The 23,151-nt window shown below is 42.9% G+C and overlaps 1 protein-coding gene across 3 annotated transcripts in view; it reads left to right on the top strand.

Moving 5' to 3' along the window:
* Positions 1 to 5,551: 5,551 nt before the first annotated feature.
* LOC105353823 (CD276 antigen) overlaps positions 5,552 to 23,151 on the top strand; it is a 127,570-nt gene continuing 109,970 nt past the window's right edge. For 2 of the 3 annotated variants that reach the window (XM_078938809.1, XM_078938810.1), the window contains exons 1-2: positions 5,553 to 5,940; positions 6,710 to 6,976. In XM_078938809.1, the coding sequence (XP_078794935.1) occupies positions 5,613 to 5,940; positions 6,710 to 6,976 (595 nt within the window). In that variant the 5' untranslated portion in view covers positions 5,553 to 5,612. Of the gene's footprint in view, positions 5,941 to 6,709; positions 6,977 to 23,151 lie in introns of all 3 variants that reach the window. The other variant, XM_078938808.1, reaches the window with a different exon arrangement.

Here is a 23,151-nt window from a genome sequence, read left to right as displayed (position 1 = left end):
GCCCGACCAGGCTCGGCCACAGTCGGAGACTTGGCGGGGCCCAGCACCCAGGGGCAAGGACCCGAACCCACCCCCCAGGGACACGGACACCCCCGGCTCAGGTGTGATGTGAACCCCCCCCCGCGCAGAAAGAGCACCGCCGGGCCCAGGAAACCGACACCCAGGGGACACGGCCGCCGTTGCCAAGGACCCCGTACCCCCCACCAGGGAAGGGGTAGGGGACAGATGGTCCTAGGTCCCACCTTCCTTGCCAATGTGTGTGCGTGTTTGTGTGTTTGAGAGGGTCTGTGTGTGCGTGTGTTTATGTTGGAATGTATATTTTGAGGGGGGAGGGGTGTGTGTACTAATGGGGGTGCAGTTAAAATTGGCGGGTTGGGCACTGAGGGGACATCTCCTCATTATTCACAGTGATGTCCCCTCACCCTCCCCACCAAGGGGCCCTAAATGTCTAAGGTGCGGTTAAAATTGGCGGGTAGGGTCCTGGGAGGACATCTGCTGCTTGCTGGCAGTGATGTCCAAGCACCCCCCCTACCAAGGATCCTACATGTCTAAGGTGCAAATAAAACCGAAAGAGGGGGGGCCTACTCCATACAGCAACCATGAGAGGGGGGGACCACTACCAAGTAGCCCCCCCCCCCCCCCAAGGATTATAGCAGGCTAAGCCCCCCACCCCCTCACCCTAATATGAGGTAATATGAGGAAGGGGGTAAGTTGGGGACAGCTGGTAGACTGTCCCCCGGTGGTCAAACAGCCGTCCCCCCCCCCCCCCCCCCCCCCCAGCATAGGGGCCCGGCCCCCCAGACCAGGGGCCCCATCCCTGGAGGCGCCGACACCCCCGGCCCAGCACCACCCACCCCACACAGAGAGAGAGAAGACAGAAAGCGCAGGCCCCCCGGAGCAAGCCCAGGCCCCCACCCCCAAGCGCCGGCCCTAGAAGAGCTCTGGTCAGGCCTCGACTGGACCGAGGCAGCCAACCGGCCGGGGCAACCGCCCATTGCCTCAGCGGAGACCCCAACCCGTCAACACCCCAAGGTCCCTTACCAATAGTGGGCTCCCCCTCCCCCCCAGAACGCCCCCCCACAGGACAGGGCCGACAAGCCCCCCACCCCACCCCACCCCAGACGGAAGCTAGTTAAGCGGATGACCCCCCAGAGATGACCCCAGAGCGACCATGGGCCCCAAGAGGGTTGTCCCGACTTATATTTATATTTTTCTTGTTTTTCCAATTTATTAAAATAGTTTTTTTAGCAATACAAAGAGTTACGAAAATGATAGATACTAATCCTTCTTCTATATCGATGGCACTCATGTCACCAAGCACACAAAGTGACGGTGAAGCCATAATCTAAACCTTAAACCAGAAGTTTACTTTTCCGATTTGTCTGAAACTGACGTCGATCTCTTCGTTTACCCCAGTCGACCAAAACATAAAATGGTTGCTATGGAGATAAAATGAACAGAAAAGCCACCATTTTGAAAAAAGTGGATATTCTATCAACTCATCACATGCAGCTTATACCAATGGAGCAATGTGTTTTTCTGAGTCAGTTGATGATGCTGATCGCAATGCTAGACCATTTTAGCCAAAATAGCAAAACTAGCATTCTTAGCATGTTTAGCATCTTAAGCAATGTGATTATCTGAGTCAGTTGATCGCAATGTTAGCATCTTTAGCCACATTAACATAATTATCATAGTTAGCATAATTAGTATATGCAGCTTTTACTAGCTTTGATAAAAGTTGGGCGGTGGCACTGCATAGAGGTGGGCAGCGATACCACGGCGGTGGTGCCTAGAGGCGAGCGACGGGGGCGGGGGCCATACAACGGCTTTAATTCTTGTAATTTTTGCTGTTTAAATCCCTTTTTTTTTTACAAAAAACTGACTATTTGAGACAGAGTGTTGCATGTTGTCATGGTAACAGGTGAGCCGGCAGAAACCTGCTGTTTTTGTCCAGGTGATAAAGCTAAAGGTTGTTTTAAAGAGGCCAGCGCAGTGATAGACATTTAAAATTTCTGACCAAAACTTCTTTTTCAGGTGAGCATTTTACTGTGGGTTGTCACTTTTTAATGCACACCCAGCAGCCAATCAGAATCGAGTATTCACCCGGACCATGGCACAAACTTTTAATTCTATAACTTTTTTTTTCTAAATCTTATTAAGCTCAATCTTCTCCTGAAGAAAAGACTGGGATGCAACAAGTTTAAATCTTTGAATTCTGTTAATTTATTATTTGCATTAAAATAAAAATCAAACACCTTTAGTTTATCTGGAAGACAAGAACCGCCATGTGTGCAAAGATTTTTTCCGGTCTTTTTTTCAAGATAATTATTCATTAGGTCTCTTAAAACTAGTTTGTCATTGGAAATATATGTTTCTTATTACTTTTCAAATGACAAATGGCTAATATAAAAGTTTGTTTCTGATCAACAACTTTCGTACAATTTCCACGAGTTTGACCAGAACCAAGTAATCAGTGGGATGCCTGTCAGCATAGAGGATCTCTGCAGATTCTTGTGTGGTCGTAGTGTTTTTAATGTTTCTGATAAAATAAAGAGCATTATCTTTTTCAAAGTTATGTAAAGTAACTGAAGCTCTGAACTCACAACTGAGTTTCTTAAGTTGATGGACACAACAACAGCTGATGACATAGTCAGCTCTCTAGTTACTGTGCTGGATGATGCTGGAGTAATCTGGTCACGTGATGACAGTCTGGTCACTGATGGCGCCCCATTAAAGGTCAGGAAGAAGGCATGTGTTGCCACAAAATTCAAGCAGAAACCAGGAAAAGACTTGTGGACATTCATCGTGTTTTGCACACTTGAATAACAGTAAATGTGTTTCTGCACAGGATTTTAATCCTGATATTGTTGGACGGGTGAAGTTTCAGGAGAGAAAGGAGGTTAAATTCTTATGTTCACAAATGTTATCAGGTTTATTTAGTTGAATTTTTAATGGTTTGGTTATTTACATTTAAGGCACGGTGTTTCGTTTTTTTTCTGTAGCCCCTTGTGAGTTTATTATTGGGATTGCTTCAGTATCAGATATCAAATATTCAGTCTTTATAAAATTGAATAGACCAACTTTTTTTGAAGTCAAGAGATCCATTGGCCCCAAGTGATTAGGCTACTATGTTGGTTGAGGCATTTTTTTCCAACTGAGTAAAAAAACTAAAATAAAGCTGTTATTTTGCCTTTACGTCACTGGTCTGGTCCACTTGAGATCAGACGGGCTGAATGTGGCCCCTGAACCAAAATGAGTTTGACACCCCTGGTCTAGCTGTTGTAATAAACTGTAGAATAACGTCAGTCCGCCTATGTACTGAATTTCTGTTGTTCCAGTTATCAACTGGTCTTGCCCAATATGCCTACCCAATAGTATAGAACATTTAGGCAATGTGACCGGAAGCTGTGTTAAGGTGAACATGATCACTTTATAATAGACACCCAGCAGCCAATTAGAATCAAGCCTTCATCTGGACAATGTTATAACAAAATAAAAAGAAAGTTCAAAATTCACAAATGTTGTTGTGTCGGTTATGCTGATGGAAACACAGATGAAGCAATAGTTTCACAACGTTGTTTCTGCTTGTTGTTGCCGATGGTTCCTAATTTCTTTGGAGTCCATAGTGTGGAATTCTCAATTTCTTTTTAACTTTTTGCTTCACATGGGATCCTGTTGCTGAAAAACATGAAACAGGCGAAATGAAAGATCATGAAGTTTAACAGAAACATGAACAAAACATTTCTTCACTTCCATTAAAACATGAATCCATCCATCCATCCATCCATCCATCCACCCACCCATCCATCCATCCATCCATCCATCCATCCACCCATCCATCCATCCACCCACCCATCCATCCATCCATCCATCCATCCATCCATCCATCCATCCATCCATCCATCCACCCATCCATCCATCCACCCACCCACCCTCCCACCCATCCATCCATCCATCCATCCATCCATCCATCCATCCATCCATCCATCCACCCACCCACCCACCCATCCATCCACCCACCCACCCATCCATCCATCCACCCACCCATCAATCCACCCATCCATCCACCCATCCATCCATCCACCCACCCACCCACCCACCCATCCATCCATCCATCCATCCATCCACCCACCCACCCACCCACCCATCCATCCACCCATCCATCCATCCATCCATCCATCCATCCACCCACCCACCCACCCACCCACCCACCCATCCATCCATCCATCCATCCATCCACCCACCCATCCATCCATCCATCCATCCACCCACCCACCCACCCACCCACCCACCCACCCACCCATCCATCCTTCCATCCATCCATCCATCCATCCATCCATCCATCCATCCACCCACCCACCCACCCACCCACCCACCCATCCATCCATCCATCCATCCATCCATCCATCCACCCACCCACCCACCCATCCATCCATCCATCCATCCATCCATCCACCCACCCACCCACCCACCCACCCACCCACCCACCCACCCACCCATCCATCCATCCTTCCACCCACCCACCCACCCACCCACCCATCCATCCATCCATCCATCCATCCATCCACCCACCCACCCACCCACCCACCCATCCATCCATCCATCCATCCATCCATCCATCCATCCATCCATCCATCCATCCATCCATCCATCCTCAGAACCTGTTGTATCCCTAGGCACTTTAATATTTGGAGTTGGGTCATCTAGACCAGTGTTTTTCAACCTTTTTTGAGCCACGGCACACTTTAACCTTGACAAAAATCCCGTGGCACACCAGCATCCCCAAAAAAAAAAAAGCAGAGACTCATAGTCTGTATTGATCTACCCCCCCCCCCCCCCCCCCCCGAAAGTTGCAGATGTTTTTTCTAAAAGATGTAATAAAAGTTAACTTACACACAAACTGTATGTTGGGTGTGTTTTCAAGACGTGTAACAAGGACGACTCATTGTACGCTGAGGCGCTGTCCCTTTCAAGCCAATGCATCATGGGAGATGTAGTGCGAAATCTGCGAAAAAAACGGCAGAAAGACTAGCGTTTCTGAGCTTCAAAACAAAGCTGTTATTTTGCTTTTACGTTACCTTAGATCAGACAAGCTGAATGTGGCCCCCAAACCAAAATGAGTTTGACACCCCTGTGCTAGAGAGTTAACTCATGAGCTCATCAGTTAGCGATGATCCTGTTTGTCATTTAGGTTCGTGTATTGATATCCAAATAAGAAATTGTATTCTGACGTCCTAATTTTTTTGTTTGTTTTCTTGTGGAAACAAATTAAGTCTCTATATAAAGAAAACAAGTTTTAAAAAATATGAACAGACGTGGCCGTTATTATCTTCAGTAAATTTATTATTTGACAAAAGTATCAAAAACCATGAAAAGATTGAAATGAGCCTCCTTTTTTCAGATTTACAACAAAATTAATGTCTGATATGAATATAAAGGCTGTTCAAACATGAATCTGTCCTTATTACCAACCAATAAAGTTTTTAATCGCATATCTCTTATTCAAAGAAAAAGTAAAACGTACTAAAAGTGAAGAATGTCCTTCATTAAGTCTCATCCTATGAGAAAAAGTGTTTCTCTGCAGTTCAACATTTACACATCTGTCTCTGATGTTCACAGATGCAGAGGTCTCCTGTAAGTTTGGACAGAGCTGCATTTTACCCTGCAGGTTTACACCTGGAGATGATCCTGTTATTCACTGGTTTAAGCTGGGACCAAAAATGACTTGGGTTAACTCCTACTATGACAACAAGGACCAACTGCAATACCAGCACCAGAGGTTTAGAGGAAGAATGTCTCTGTTCCAGGATCAGATCTCCAAAGGAAACGCCTCCCTGCAGCTGACAGGAGTGATGGTTCAGGATGAAGGAAGATATCGATGTTACACCAGCACCATCACTGAAACAGGAGAATTCTACATCAACATGAAGGTTTACGGTACGAGAAACCCAGAAAACTGGAGAAAGTCCAAATGTTTTAGCTCAGTTTCTCCCATTCAGTCCATCAGGCATTCTTAAAGCTGAATGTTCCACAGTAAGTCATGAAATGAACTTGAATTCAGAGTTTAGACAGTAGTTCATGATCCAAAGTTCCTGATTCTCCTGAATCTGTCCCATTCTCTGATAAACAAATGTTCTGTGTCTCTGAAACTAAAATCCATCCATCCATCCATCTTCCTCCGCTTATCCGGGACCGGGTCGCAGGGGCAGCAGACTGAGCAGAGAAAACTAAAAGCTTCTTGAAATCCTCCAAATCTTGGAGTCACTAAAAGGTTTTCTTTGTTGAAGCAGAGACGACTGCAAGAACAGAAAGATGTGAAAGCTCTTAAAGCTGAACCAGAAGAGATGAAGGAAGGACAGGAAATGGGAAAATGCAGACATTTGTTGACTTTACAGCTGGAAATTTATCAGAGAAATCTGTCATTAAGGCTGAAAATGTCCCAAAAGAAATGAACAACAAGTGAGAGATTCTGCAGAATTGAAGGAGGTTCAGCTCCAATGTTGAAGGAAATGAAGAAAGATTTCAAGCAGAGCTGCAGATTAGTGAGAGTGTGGATTAGAGGAGGACACACCTGCTGAGGATCAGTTCATCCTGAACCTGCTTAAAGCTGGAATTCTAGCAGCAGGAAGAGAGGATTGACTTTTCCACACAAACACTGATTCTACACTGCTGGAAGCTGAAATTCTACTTTTTCCACTTGTTGCAGCTCCACCTCAGAAGATCAACATGAAGCAGACGGAAAACCAGATCATCTGCAGCTCAGGTGGGATCTATCCTCAACCTGATCTCAGCTGGTCCATCAGTCCTCCATCCAGCAGAACCTTCCAGAACACAACCAGAGTCCAGAAGACTGAAGAACTTCTTTACAACATCAGCAGCTCTCTGACTCTTTCAGACGGTGAAGATGACCTGGACTACATCTGCACCATCAGCACTCCATCAAACCAGAGGAGAGCTTCATGGAGGAGAGGACGTGAGTGTTCCAGTTCATCTGGAGAAATCTCTGTCTGATCATGGCAGAACTTTCAGAATCAAAGACCTTGATGTTCTTTGTCACTGTGGGACTGTTTCTGCATGCAGACCTACAGGATCCTCCAGGATCCAGCAGACTATGGAGGATTCAGCTCTGAAATGATTTCTTTCAAGTCTTTCAAAGTGTCATTCATGTCAATATGGAGGCAGGAGGCTGTGTGCAAACATCTCAGTGTCTTTGCTTCAGGCTGTCAGACATTTGGACTTGATGTTTTATTTCATGATGAACTGTTTCTATGTTTCTATTGTCCAGCTTCAGTGAAGATCATCTCTGGAGAAGCAACCATCTCCTGCTCTGCCTCAGACTCCTCCCTCAAAGGCTTCAGTCTGGTTTGGAGCTTCAATCAGAATCAGATGATTGTGACCAAGAAAGAGGATGATGAGCAGAGAGTGTCAGAGGAGTGGAAGCAGCATGTGAAGGATGTATCAGAGTCAGGCAGACTCACACTGCAGCACTTATCTGCAGATCATGAGGGAACATACACATGTGAAGTCAGCAAGGATGAGGAGACCAACATCACTCAAGTCTCTCTGAGTCCAGCTGAGGAATCAAGTGAGAAACTAGTTTTTCTGTCACAGATCAGAGAAATTGCTCCCATGTTCCAGACATCCAAACGTGATCAACATGAAGTCTGTCAGAACTCGTCCCGTCTTTGTGATTGTGTTTTACTTTGAAACTTGCAGCAACATTTAGATTGAGTTCACATGAAAACATGATGCTGAGTAAGAAGTTACCAAAGACGGCAACGTTTAGCTGCAGAAGATTTTCTGTCAACTTTCCTCTAAATGTTCTTTCATGTTTTACAGATTTAAAGAAAAAAATCTCCTTTTTGAACTAAATAACTTTTTTTTGTTTCAGACAATTCTCTTGTAATCATCATCATCATCAGCAGCATCGTCGCAGTGGCTTCACTTGTTGTGATCGCTGCTGTTCTAATCGTCCTGGTGATTTGCAGCAGAAGAAAAAAAGGTAAAGTTCTTCAAATCCTGTTGTTTAGTTGTGGAGGAAGTTGCTGTACATCTGTGATTTTCAAAATAAAGTTGAGGAGGTGAGAGTTTGTACATTTAGGACTGCTCTGTGTGAGGATGACATGAAGGTCAGTTGATGAAGAGCAACCAGAAGATGATTAGTTTCTTTATTGTGTGCAGAGTCTTTCTGACATTTAGAAATGAGCTCAGAGATGAACATCCCAGCTGAGAATTTACATCCATGTGTGTGTGTGCGTGTGTGTGTGTGTGTTGTTAACTTGAGTGTGGCTGTGGTGATCTGTTCAGGGTGTACTCTGCCCAACAGCAGCTGGTTTGACTCAAGCAACCCTGTGACTCGTAACCCCTGTGCTATCTTAGATGACCCCACCCTTCCATTGACGTGTTCGCCCTACCATGACAAAGGTGGATAAAGGTGGAAAGATTTCATGTAATCCATGGACACCAGTGAAGATCACAAATCATTGAAGAAAAAAGGTTCAGTACACTGTCTAGTGGGTCTAGATCAGTGTTTTTCAACCAGTGTGCCGCGGCACACTAGTGTGCCGTGGGAGATGGTCAAGTGTGCCGTGGAAAATTGCCCTCATTCACTGATCTCAAAACAATTACCATCTCCAGGAAATCAGCTCTTTGTTCATCCAAACAGGTCCTGATAAAACACTGAGTAGTTAGGAATATAAACGATCATAAAATACTTTTTTCTTTGTGTTTATTTGATTCTATTAAAGACATTTTTATAAGAATGACGGTAACGCGATTTAGCTGCAGCTATATATGTTTTCTGAAAAGTCCCGCAGCTTTTACTGTCTCCACGACTCCACCAATCATTCTTGAAGGCTTAATCACATGTCATCAGTCTGACCAATCAGAAGTGGTTAAAGTCTCCACTTCCTTGTTCCAATTTAGCTCATAACTCAGTCAGTTCCGACAAAAACACCAGCTAAAGCTCGTCTTTAGCGGTGTAGCTTTCCACAGAATCCGGTATCAGACCGTGGAACAAGTGAACAAAAACATGAAGCTCAGAAACGCTAGTCTTTCTGCCGTTTTTTCGCAGTTTTCGCACTACATCTCCCATGATGCATTGGCCTGAAAGGGACAGCGCCTCAGCGTACAATGAGTCGTCCTTGAAAGTTACACGGATTGAAAACACAACGAACATACAGTTTGTATGTAACTTAACTTTTATTACATCTTTTAGAAAAAACATCTGCAACTTCCTGCTTTTTCTGCCACAATCATCACAAAAATGCACGTCAGATTGCCGGGGGGGGGTGGATCAATACAGACTATGAGTTTCTGCTTTTTTTTTTTGGGATACTGGTGTGCCACGGGATTTTTGTCAAGGTTAAAGTGAGCCGTGGCTCAAAAAAGGTTGAAAAACACTGGTCTAGATGACCCAACTCCAAACATTAAAGTGCCTAGGGATACAACAGGTTCTGAGGATGGATGGATGGATGGATGGATGGATGGATGGATGGATGGATGGATGGATGGGTGGATGGATGGATGGATGGATGGGTGGGTGGGTGGATGGATGGATGGGTGGATGGATGGATGGGTGGATGGATGGATGGATGGATGGATGGATGGATGGATGGATGGATGGATGGATGGATGGATTGATGGGTGGGAGGATGGGTGGATGGATGGATGGATGGATGGATGGATGGATGGATGGATGGGTGGGTGGGTGGATGGATGGATGGGTGGATGGATGGATGGATGGATGGATGGATGGATGGATGGATGGATTCATGTTTTAATGGAAGTGAAGAAATGTTTTGGTTCATGTTTCTGTTAAACTTCATGATCTTTCATTTCGCCTGTTTCATGTTTTTCAGCAACAGGATCCCATGTGAAGCAAAAAGTTAAAAAGAAATTGAGAATTCCACACTATGGACTCCAAAGAAATTAGGAACCATCGGCAACAACAAGCAGAAACAACGTTGTGAAACTATTGCTTCATCTGTGTTTCCATCAGCATAACCGACACAACAACATTTGTGAATTTTGAACTTTCTTTTTATTTTGTTATAACATTGTCCAGATGAAGGCTTGATTCTAATTGGCTGCTGGGTGTCTATTATAAAGTGATCATGTTCACCTTAACACAGCTTCCGGTCACATTGCCTAAATGTTCTATACTATTGGGTAGGCATATTGGGCAAGACCAGTTGATAACTGGAACAACAGAAATTCAGTACATAGGCGGACTGACGTTATTCTACAGTTTATTACAACAGCTAGACCAGGGGTGTCAAACTCATTTTGGTTCAGGGGCCACATTCAGCCCGTCTGATCTCAAGTGGACCAGACCAGTAACGTAAAGGCAAAATAACAGCTTTATTTTAGTTTTTTTACTCAGTTGGAAAAAAATGCCTCAACCAACATAGTAGCCTAATCACTTGGGGCCAATGGATCTCTTGACTTCAAAAAAAGTTGGTCTATTCAATTTTATACAGACTGAATATTTGATATCTGATACTGAAGCAATCCCAATAATAAACTCACAAGGGGCTACAGAAAAAAAACGAAACACCGTGCCTTAAATGTAAATAACCAAACCATTAAAAATTCAACTAAATTAAACCTGATAACATTTGTGAACATAAGAATTTAACCTCCTTTCTCTCCTGAAACTTCACCCGTCCATCAATATCAGGATTAAAATCCTGTGCAGAAACACATTTACTGTTATTCAAGTGTGCAAAACACGATGAGTGTCCACAAGTCTTTTCCTGGTTTCTGCTTGAATTTTGTGGCAACACATGCCTTCTTCCTGACCTTTAATGGGGCGCCATCAGTGACCAGACTGTCATCACGTGACCAGATTACTCCAGCATCATCCAGCACAGTAACTAGAGAGCTGACTATGTCATCAGCTGTTGTTGTGTCCATCAACTTAAGAAACTCAGTTGTGAGTTCAGAGCTTCAGTTACTTTACATAACTTTGAAAAAGATAATGCTCTTTATTTTATCAGAAACATTAAAAACACTACGACCACACAAGAATCTGCAGAGATCCTCTATGCTGACAGGCATCCCACTGATTACTTGGTTCTGGTCAAACTCGTGGAAATTGTACGAAAGTTGTTGATCAGAAACAAACTTTTATATTAGCCATTTGTCATTTGAAAAGTAATAAGAAACATATATTTCCAATGACAAACTAGTTTTAAGAGACCTAATGAATAATTATCTTGAAAAAAAGACCGGAAAAAATCTTTGCACACATGGCGGTTCTTGTCTTCCAGATAAACTAAAGGTGTTTGATTTTTATTTTAATGCAAATAATAAATTAACAGAATTCAAAGATTTAAACTTGTTGCATCCCAGTCTTTTCTTCAGGAGAAGATTGAGCTTAATAAGATTTAGAAAAAAAAAGTTATAGAATTAAAAGTTTGTGCCATGGTCCGGGTGAATACTCGATTCTGATTGGCTGCTGGGTGTGCATTAAAAAGTGACAACCCACAGTAAAATGCTCACCTGAAAAAGAAGTTTTGGTCAGAAATTTTAAATGTCTATCACTGCGCTGGCCTCTTTAAAACAACCTTTAGCTTTATCACCTGGACAAAAACAGCAGGTTTCTGCCGGCTCACCTGTTACCATGACAACATGCAACACTCTGTCTCAAATAGTCAGTTTTTTGTAAAAAAAAAAGGGATTTAAACAGCAAAAATTACAAGAATTAAAGCCGTTGTATGGCCCCCGCCCCCGTCGCTCGCCTCTAGGCACCACCGCCGTGGTATCGCTGCCCACCTCTATGCAGTGCCACCGCCCAACTTTTATCAAAGCTAGTAAAAGCTGCATATACTAATTATGCTAACTATGATAATTATGTTAATGTGGCTAAAGGTGCTAACATTGCGATCAACTGACTCAGATAATCACATTGCTTAAGATGCTAAACATGCTAAGAATGCTAGTTTTGCTATTTTGGCTAAAATGGTCTAGCATTGCGATCAGCATCATCAACTGACTCAGAAAAACACATTGCTCCATTGGTATAAGCTACATGTGATGAGTTGATAGAAAATCCACTTTTTTCAAAATGGTGGCTTTTCTGTTCATTTTATCTCCATAGCAACCATTTTATGTTTTGGTCGACTGGGGTAAACGAAGAGATCGACGTCAGTTTCAGACAAATCGGAAAAGTAAACTTCTGGTTTAAGGTTTCTGCCGGCTCACCTGTTACCATGACAACATGCAACACTCTGTCTCAAATAGTCAGTTTTTTTGTAAAAAAAAAAAAAAAGGGATTTAAACAGCAAAAATTACAAGAAGTAAAGCCGTTGTATGGCCCCCGCCCCCGTCGCTCGCCTCTAGGCACCACCGCCGTGGTATCGCTGCCCACCTCTATGCAGTGCCACCGCCCAACTTTTATCAAAGCTAGTAAAAGCGGGGGTTTTTTTTTAGGGGGGGTTCACATTACATCTGAGCCGGGGGTGTTCGTGTCCCTGGGGGGTGGGTTCTGGTCCTTGCTCCTGAGTGCTGGGCCCCGCCAAATTTCCAACTGTGGCCGAGCCTGGTCGGGCCATATTTACAACACCCCTTGTGGGCCCTCTTTTTTCCCCGGGGTTCCCCCCTTCTGGGCGGGGGCGGAGGGCCCCTGCCTCGCTCCTCCCTGGACCAACCGTGGGCCGGGCGGATGGCTGCCTGGAGTGCGGAGTGGGTCTCCCTTGGGGGGTCCTGGCCCGTACCTGGGGTTGGGGCGGGGGGATGCCCGGAACTCCTGGGTGGTGGTGGGGTGCTCGTCTGGGGCTGTGGGCGTCCTTCTCCGGTGGGGCCCTGCGTTGGGTTCTCCCGGCGCGGCGGGGGGGCTGCTCTCCTGGTTGGGCTGGGGCGGCGCCCTCTTTCCCTCCGTGCCTCCCTGCTCTCTGGCTCTGGGGGCCTTGCGGCGGCCCTGCTGGCCCTGGCCTGGGTGGCGGGCTTGGTCGCCCGGGCGGCGGTTGTTCCCTGCCGGTTCCCGTGTGGCGTTGGGGGGAATCCGGCTGCCGCTGCTGGTGCGGTGGGGGTCTTTGGGTGGGGATGGCTGGGCACTCTCCCTCCTTCTTTTCACGTTCCACCATCCATTTTAGAAGAACATAAACACTCACCTGAGCACAGGTGTTAGCTCAACAGACTGAATGACTGAAATATTTCACACTAGTTGGTTTTAAGGCATAAGTATGCGTGTGAACACTATCTGTTTTGTGTACATGTCGACAGGTGGACATTTTTGCAACTAACAGGTGTGTTTATAACATTTGAGTGTGTGTGTGGACAGGCTCCGCCCTTTTTTTTGTTTTTTTTTTACATTTGAACCTTACCATAATGATTAACAACCAGTAAACTTGTTGCTTTATGCTGCTTCATGGTCTTATCCCCCTTCCCCTCCTATTATCACCCCCTACCCCCCCTCTCTCTTACGTCCCTCTCTCTTCTTCCCCTCTTTCCTTTTCCGTCCGGTCCAACACCAAAGATTTTCAGACATGTTTGGAATTAATAAAGTTTGGCCTCAATTACAAAAGGGGTTTATTCAGACATACCTTTGGTTTGTCTGAAGATTAATAACCCCTCTTGTTAAAGTAAAATATGTCCAACCCAAGAGGCCCTCAGCTCTCATCTGTCTGCCCAGCTGTTGGACAGGACAAGTTAAAAAAAAAAAAAATAAATAAAAAGCTAGTAAAAGATGCATATACTAATTATGCTAACTATGATAATTATGTTAATGTGGCTAAAGGTGCTAACATTGCGATCAACTGACTCAGATAATCACATTGCTTAAGATGCTAAACATGCTAAGAATGCTAGTTTTGTTATTTTGGCTAAATAACCAAACCATTAAAAATTCAACTAAATTAAACCTGATAACATTTGTGAACATAAGAATTTAACCTTCTTTCTCTCCTGAAACTTCACCCGTCCATCAATATCAGGATTAAAATCCTGTGCAGAAACACATTTACTGTTATTCAAGTGTGCAAAACACGATGAATGTCCACAAGTCTTTTCCTGGTTTCTGCTTGAATTTTGTGGCAACACATGCCTTCTTCCTGACCTTTAATGGGGCGCCATCAGTGACCAGACTGTCATACCGTGACCAGATTACTCCAGCATCATCAAGTAAAGTAACTAGAGAGCTGACAATGTCATCAGCTGTTGTTGTGTCCATCAACTTAAGAAACTCAGCTGTGACGGTCTCTTTAACATCTCTAATAAATATAAAATGTAAATTTCTGTGATGTTGGTGTTTTCATAAATAGCAACTGAAAATGCAATAAATGACAGGATTCCTTCATTTGGCGTCCAAGTCTCCTCAGAGATGTTGGATCTGGGATCGTAATCTTTGACAGACTCATGTTGGCAAGGGTCCACTTCTTTTTGGGGCACAAGTTTACCTCTGAAAAGGGTTTGGATGTTTGCATCAATGTGTTTACAAAAAAGTAGCTGTCACTGCTCCATCACTGAAGTCAAGGCTGCAGTGAATGCAGACGGTTTTTTTTCCATCCAGCTAACGGTTGGTAAATCTCTTTTCTCAACTGCAGATGGTGAAACTTTTCTTTATGGTGAGTGTCATTGTGGTGCTGAATGTTGTATTCTTTGAACACTGTGACCTGTTGATGACATACCAAGCATTCAGGTTTTGAATTCAGCTTTGTGGAAAAAAAAGTCCTTTCCTGGAAAGCTCTTCATTCCACTTCACTTTTTGACAACATTTTGGTCATTAGGGTGTCACTACTGATCATCCTTATAGCAAAATAACAGCGGTAAGGCTCATAGGGAACCAAAGTGCATCTTACCCAGACGCAGAGCTGTTATGTTTCACTTTTAGCAGGTGCAAATATATGCCGTTTCACCTATTCTGCTTTTCCTTTGCTCCCCCTAGTGGCAGAATTGCGCATTTCGGTTATTTCTTAAAAGAAATCATAACTCGCCACAGGAATGGACTACAAAATTGCTTTCTTTTTTAAACATCCTTATGATTTTTACTCTTCATGTGTGGAGTGGAATTAACCACCTAGTGAGCCGGATATGGCCCGCGGGCCGTATGTTTGACACCCCTGAGCTAGACAGTAGAAAAGATCTTTGTCCTTCAAATGTCTCTAGGATGGACAACACAGAATCTGTCACATTTTACCATCAATGACAATGTTGCCTTTGATTTCAAATAGTTAGTTGTCTGTCTTGCTAACTTTATTGCTTGATAGAGATGATAATCAATGATTTTTACATATATGTTAACTAAAGTGTGAATCATTATTGTTTACTAAAAATATGTAAGAATTCTAAGGATAATTAATCAGCACTCGATATTGTTTCTTGATAACTGGATCTGCAATGTGAAACAATGATATCTGGATTTAATGAAATTTTAACCTGATTTTATGCAGTGAGTATTCTTATATGTTACATGTTGTGTGATTCATTTTACTGTTTACTGAAATCATGGATGGATGTTTTCTGAAGAAAATCAATCATTACTAGGCACTTGATTTTGTAACTTGAAAAGAATCTATTGGATCAGAACAAATTACAAAAACTTTGTAAAACTATAAAATGAATTAACTCAGTAGGGGTGGGATTGTATTAACTCACCCGCTCCTTTTCAAGCAATAAATCAAACTCACCTTAACTTTAGTTAATTATCACTATGTTAGATTAATCAAATCTGATTTAAGTGTGTCTTTGTTTTTTTTCATGTTTTCCTATGTATCTATGCATTTCATAATTTCTGTAATGACTTTGATAAATCAGTGTGAATTTTTTATTATTCTAACTAGGATGCTTGAAATCAATCAATCGATCAATCAATCAATCAATCAATCAATCAATCAATCAATCAATCAATCAATGTGTTTTTTAGGAATATTTTTTTTTTAATAAAGTCTCTCTCCAATCAATTTTTGATCTGTTTAAAAATCATTACCTATTGTCTTTAAATTATGATTATATAGTTTTTAGCATAAAAAAATGTAAAAAGCCTGCATCGTTTTCTAGGACAAAGGTTTTGCAGAGCAGCAGGAGATCATCAGAAATTTCCTTTTGAGTTGTGGATGGGGCGGTTGATATGGAACTAAGGCTCTGCTGATTTCCCATCATCCCTTTGTTTACACTCTCTCCCCCTAGCTAAAAGTCCCAAGCTAACATCAGCAGTCCAACAAAAATGGCAGCAATATCAGGCCTATCCAGCCGTACAGTTCTGATCCAGATTCCAGCTCAGACGAGGAAAACAAAGACGTTCATGGATCTATTTGTCTGACAGTGGATGATCAGAATGGAGCAGAGCAGAAAAACTGGTCTGTCCATTTCACATGTTGCATCAAAAAAGAGCTATTTCAAACTGCATTTTTTTCATTTGTCCTTGATTCATCCTAAATAAAGAAATACAATTTGAATCTTTTAAACATGTCCTTCATCATGGGAAAAAGGCTACAAGAACAGCAAAATAACTACCATTTTCATTGGGGTGGGTCTTTAAGCAATACAAAAATTGTTTTTTGCCTCACATTTAATGATCAGAGTTAATGGTGGATCTCTCTTCAATAGAAGCAATTGGGGAAAGTGCTGCTGGACGTGGTTTATTTGAAACAAGCTTTCGGATAAACAAACCGTAAGAGGAGAACTCAAGGAGAACTTAACTTGAAGTTTGACATCTAGACCTCTTTCCTCCACTGGTTAGTCCTCATACAGCAGCTGCAATAGAGCAATCTGCAGGTTGTGTAGATTGTCTGAACTTTGCAGAAGCAACTGTTTACTGCTTCATATACAACGGTTCACACCTCAGCATCATCCATGAATTTCTGATTATGGACACCTCATGGGACAAAATCCCTTGACGCTCACCAGCCATCCCTCATCAATCACTATCGTTGAGATAAAATTCAGAGTCCTAGGGACATCTCCTCCAAGTTGGTTAGTTGAGCAAGAAGTTCAAATACAGAGGTCACATTAAGCAAATCTAAATGAAATGGGTCACCACACACTTCCTCTGCACATCCAACCACTGCACTCTTGAACTGTTGCCATTCTTCCTCCACTCCAACAACCATTTGCTCCTTCACCATATTCCACTTGCCACCTAATTCCTTCGGATACTCACACATTTTCTCTCTGTTCTTCAAAACACTCACTCTCAGAACTTCTCTTGCATCCCCACTCTTTCTCGATCTCACCCGTAGCATACCCACACGCAACCTTCCTTCCACCAAATAGTGATCAGACATACCTCCACTCTCTCCCCTCCTCACACTTACATCCAGCAATGTACTACATGCAACCTTTGAAACCACCACATAATCCATCAGTGCTTTATCAATCGCTCTTCCACCACTCTGCCTCACCCACGTATACTTATGGATCTCTTTCTTTCTGAACCATGTATTCCCAATCACCATCTCTCTTTCAGTGCACGTTCCTATCAGTCTCTCACCATTATCATTCTTTCCAGGAACACCATTCACGCCAACAACACCCTCAGTTTTCTCATAACCCACTCTAGCATTCAGATCTCCCTTCAGCACTACATTCACATTTGCTCCAAATCCTTGCAAGCACTCATCCAAGTCATTCCATACGGTCACTCTCTCCTCTTCATTCCTCTCACTGCCAGGACCATATGCACTCACGAACGCCCACAACTCCTTCAGAAATTTCACTTTCACCCACATCGGTCTTGGTGAAACCTCCTTCCATTCAACCACACATTGTCTCATCTCACAGCTCACCAGCAAAGCCACACCTTGTCTTGCTGTCCTGCTCTCTACACCAGACATTCTCCCACTCACACTTCCAAACACACACTCACCCTTCCCTTTTATCTTTGTCTCACTCAGTGCTAACACACTCATTCCCCTCCTTCCAAACATCCTTCCAATCAGATCTCTTTTGCTTCCATCCGTGCTACACCCCCGCACATTCAACGACCCAATCTTAAGGGTTTGGGGAGGTAACCTCCCCTTCCCAACTCTGCACTGTCCGTTTTTAGGAGTATAGTTACAGGGGAGAGGATTCCCAGTCCTCTCGCTCCGTCCCTTTTAGTCGCCTTTTACGGCACGCAGGGAATACGTTGGTAGTAGTCTTTTTTAACCCCAAACCACAGGGCAGAAGATATTTTACTGTTAAAAAAAATCCATGGAACAATCGCAGCTACTGGCACTAATATCTAAATATCGCTAAAGAGCCGCATCAGCTCCTGAGCCGCGGGTTGCCGACCCCCGCACTGGGGAACATATTATATGAAAAAGAGAGGGAAAGAAATAAAAGGGGAACCAACATAGAAAATCACTCATACTTTTTTTTTTTTAAGAACATAAGCCCACATCCGCAAAAACGCTGTAAGGAACTATAATATGAACCGCCATGAACAACCCGTATGATGACACTGCTTAACATCCAATCCAAAGCTTCTAAAGGCATGCTATGACATGCTTAAGTAACATCCATTATTCGTGGCTTCCATCAAAACTAAGAACGAGCTTAAAGGCTATAAACGTTCTTCCATTTGGCATACTATTTATACGAGCTTAAGTAACATCCATTAATTCGAAGCTTCCAACTACAGGACCATGAACGAGCTTAACTGCCATAATGTTTCTCCATTTGGCATACCAATGATATGAGCTCAGAAAATCCATTTATTCGAAGTTTCCATCTAAGTACGAAGAACAAGCTCAACGGCCATAATTCGATGCTTCATTGGGCATACTAATAAATGAGCTTAAGAAACCAAATCGAGCTCCATCGCATAATATAATACAAACTTAGAACATCCTAAATTTTGAGGCTTCCACCGGACAAATAATTTTCTTTTAACATCTATAATACATTAATTCTGCTGATGACATGTTGATTGATTCAAATCAGAAGTGTCATTGGAATGCAGAGGAGGTCCACCGCCCCATCACTTTCAGTGCAGCAAAAGGTACGTCGAGCCGTCATCGTTGCAGCACCAGATCAAGGAATGCAGGGGTGACATCATTCGCCGGAAACGGAGAAGCAGACCGGGGAGTAGGGGTTCCCAGGCTCATGATGCAGTGCATAGATAAAGACAAAACCAGTATTCGTCTCGGCAAAGAATATATAAATAACCCAGAAACTGATCAGTTTTAAAATGCTTGAGATAAATGGAATAACAGTGCTTTTAAAGAACAAATCCGAGAAAGTTAAATTTAGTAGATAGTTAAGGAATTATCGCACCATTGAAACCACCAGAATCACAAATTCCAACAGTGTATTGATAGCGAAATATAGAACCTGCGCGATATCTTAACACCAATTTCATATACACCAATGGTAAGAGAAGTAACCTTTGACAGTTCCAGAGGGACGCACCTTCCGAAAGTCATCGAGGAGCAGGTGATGGGAAGAGTAACCAAGGACCAAGGAGATTTGTAGATGAGGAAGGTCAACATCCCACGTAGCAATGGATTGCAGCTCGGCTGGATTTGATTCTTGTATTTGATATTAGTGGTTCTCAAATAGGTGGACAACAAAGCACAGACTACTGAAATTTTAATTAGCCAAGGGCGTCTGGATACTGCAAAAGAAGAACTTGAGATCCACGAGGGATCGTAGGTTTTGATAGTAATTTTAGCTAGACTGAACCTTAAGCATTTAGAGGCGGAGTATAACAAGCCTCTAAATCAGGGGTCGGGAACCTATGGCTCGCGAGCCATATATGGCTCTTTTGATGGTCACATGTGGCTCGCAGACAAATCTTTAATTATACTTTTTTTTTTCATTAGACCAGTCCTCGGCGCGATGCGATGCCAGAGGCGCGCAGTAGTAGCGGTGCTTAGAGAGAGAAATCTGCGCCAGCACTTTCAGTTTACTATTATCTATTATTTCACAGAGTTTGTGCCAGCTGAAAACCTGTGAATTGCCGTGGCTAAAACTGCGCGCTCCCGTCTCTGAGAAAGAGCGCGCAGTTGCGGAGACGGGATGTGTGAGGAAGAAAGCAGAGGGTGGGGGGACCGGCAGCAGGTGAATCGCGCAGGGATAGTAAAAACGTAAAACCCGCTGCCCGTCACTCACTGCAGCGTGTGAGTGTGTGTTTGGCTCCCCGTCTGCATGTGATCAGTCTGTCTCACATCTATAGAACATTCAGACCTACGATCACGTTTAAAGTCTCAACGCCTGCATGAAGCAGAAACTCACCACGTATCAACCAGACTAGACCATCAGCAAAACTACCACGAGAAATACTCATCATTTATTAGCAACAGCATAACAATGTTATTAAAAAGAATCCACAGACTTATTGTACTTTAAAAATGTTGAAATTACATCAAATGCACACATTCATTTGTATATTTAGTTTTAAACATATTGTCGCGGACAGAGTTTAACTTGGCTGTTGGGTCGCCTTATAAGTTCTGGAGTTCTGGAACGCATCAAGCAGAGATCTGATTGGCCCTCAGTTCTGTCGCTCAGCCTGTTGTTAGGTAATTTGGACCAATGGGGTTCAGCTATGGGCCAAATAAGGGAAATGGGAGGGCTGGAGCGGGAGCAGGTGAATATAAAGTTGGGAGAAGCGCTCTCATCTCGCTGGAGAGATTCAGAAGTTGCTGAATTAATTGAACGGCGTTTGTTGCGGTCTGCAGTAACCAGAATAAAGAACCTTAAAAGAGGTTAAGTCTCCGAGCCTCAGTGTGGGAAAGGGACACTACATTATTGTATGGCTCTTTCAAAATTACATTTAAAAATATGTGGCGTTTATGGCTCTCTCGGCAAAAAAGGTTCCCGACCCCTGGCCTAAACTATGTTAATACTGTGTTGATACTGTGTCACTCAATACTGACTCCTGCTGGACTGAAAACATCACTGCAGGCAATCAAGTTCAGAAACTCCACTGATATATTGACTAGATTAGTGTAAACACAATATTTAGGGCCCGAGCACGGAGTGCAAGGACCCTATTGTATCTGTTAGGTTTATTATTAGGGCCCGAGCACGGAGTGCAAGGACCCTATTGTAATTCGAATGTTTATTAGGGCCCGAGCACGGAGTGCAAGGACCCTATTGTATCTGTTAGGTTTATTAGGGCCCGAGCACGGAGTGCAAGGACCCTATTGTATCTGTTAGAGTTATTATTATTATTATTATTATTCTTTTTCTTCCGACGGAAGAGTCGCCTTTTTGAGGCCTTTAACATACCCCAAAACTCACCAAATTTTGTATACACATCAGGAGTCGCGAAAAATTTCATATTTTATAGGAGAACGGCATAGGTAAACAAAAATGGCTCGATAGCGCCACCTGCAAAATTTGTTTTCGCGAGCACCTCCATATGCTTTATAGTACAAACCTGATTTTAACAGGGCATGTTCATCGGATAGAAACCTACAAAAAAGTCTCTTGGGACCAAGCTGTCAGTCGCACAGGAAGTCTGATATTTTGATGACAATATGTCATTTTTGCTGTATTTTGGTCATTCGCAGGCCTCGCTCTAGAACGAACTCCTCCTAGAGATTTGAGAGTAATGACTCCAAACTTTGGTTTTGTAAACTAGACACATGTCCGATGTTAAATTGCAAAGCTTTTAAGTTTTTATGGATGTTTGTGACCATGGCGGCGCGTCAAAATTGGAGGTCGTTTCGAAAACACGCCATGAAAAGAAAAATGGCCATTACTCAGCCATGCATAATCCAATCTGATCCAAAATTGATGTGCATGATTGTAGTCTGACTCTGAACACATCTGCAGTGAAAAAATCTGGAAAAAGTGTAGCGCCACCTGCTGGCAAGAGGAAATGACATGTTTTACTTGGAGCATCACTACTCCGAGTAGGATGAGCCGACACACCTGAAAATGACATCCACCTGTTGAAAAGCCATTCAAGTTTACTCTGACAAAAAACCATAACTTTCAATGCGGGGGTGTGGTCGTGACAGAGCGGCAAAGTTGGGCATCTCGCCATGCACACAAAAGTTGCTCTCACGTGCACATTCCTTGTCCAATCTCACTGAAATTCAATGGATATGATGAAGCTTCTATTCTGAACCCATGGATATGACAATCTTGGACGAGCTCTATAGCGCCACCTAGTTATTGCATTGGGCACATTCTGCCCTGTATTTTCTCTTTGCTTTGTCCGATGTGCATGAAATTAAAACTGGAGATACTCAGAAGGGTCCTCTCTCATCATGTAAAGTTTCATGGGTGTACACCTGACGGTGCCTGCGTAACAGGAAGTGGTCGATTATGTGCACCCAAATAATAGAAATTTATTATAAATCAGCCGTTTGTCTCAGGAAGCTGAGATTTCAGAATTAGATGCCTTTAATAACCTCCAGCTTTGATATGTAACACTATAGGGTCTACGAGAAACTTCATCACTTGATTTTTTTAATGAAATTTTGGACTGAACAAAGATTTTTAGCATAAATTCTGTTTAGGTTATCAGCACCAAGAATTCAACTTTCATAGGCATTTATGTGCCACTGCTTCCTAAAAAAATTCAGAATGATTGAAGTTACAGGTGACATCTTAGAGAGCATTACATCCAAAAAGGTCCGAAAACGTCTTTTTAGGCAAAACTACAAACACCTATTTTTTTTCATAACTTAATCATCATATATCAACACCATTTATTTTTTTAAATGTAGGGATCTGTGTTTGCTGCCTTCCATATTTTTTTCAGAAGTCCAGGTGAAACAGATGATTTTAAAAAAATCCTGATTCATCCCAAAACCTGTGCTTTTTCCGTCTGGACTCCAAACAAGTGTGTTTTAAAATTACTTATGCTTCAAATATCCACACCAAGTTTCACACGCATATAGCTAAACATGTCTAAATGCTTCTTGAATATTCTTTACAGATATAAAATGAACTGGTCAACTGTAGGATGTCATTTCCTCTTACATGCTTAAGTCTTTTCCTCATGCTGCAGCCTGCTCCTCAATCATCCCTGTTGCTGGAGTCAAATTTCACCCCCCCCCCCCCCCACACACACACACACACCAGCTGCCAGTTCATATGCTAACTAACCCAGAAGTGAGGTGACAAGAGTTTAGACACAAGAGGGAGGGCAGACTGCTTTTTCATTTGTTTTGTATGTCTTTCATAGATTTTTATGAATAATCATTGCTTTTCTAGTCATGTAAAATGCAATTAACCTAATATTTTATCTTTTTTTTTTACAAACAA

This window comes from Oryzias latipes, chromosome 20, assembly GCF_053564925.1.
Source record: "Oryzias latipes strain Hd-rR chromosome 20, Olatipes_Hd-rR_3.1".
NCBI classification, from domain to species: domain Eukaryota; kingdom Metazoa; phylum Chordata; class Actinopteri; order Beloniformes; family Adrianichthyidae; genus Oryzias; species Oryzias latipes.
This window is presented reverse-complemented; position numbering and strand designations above follow the sequence as displayed.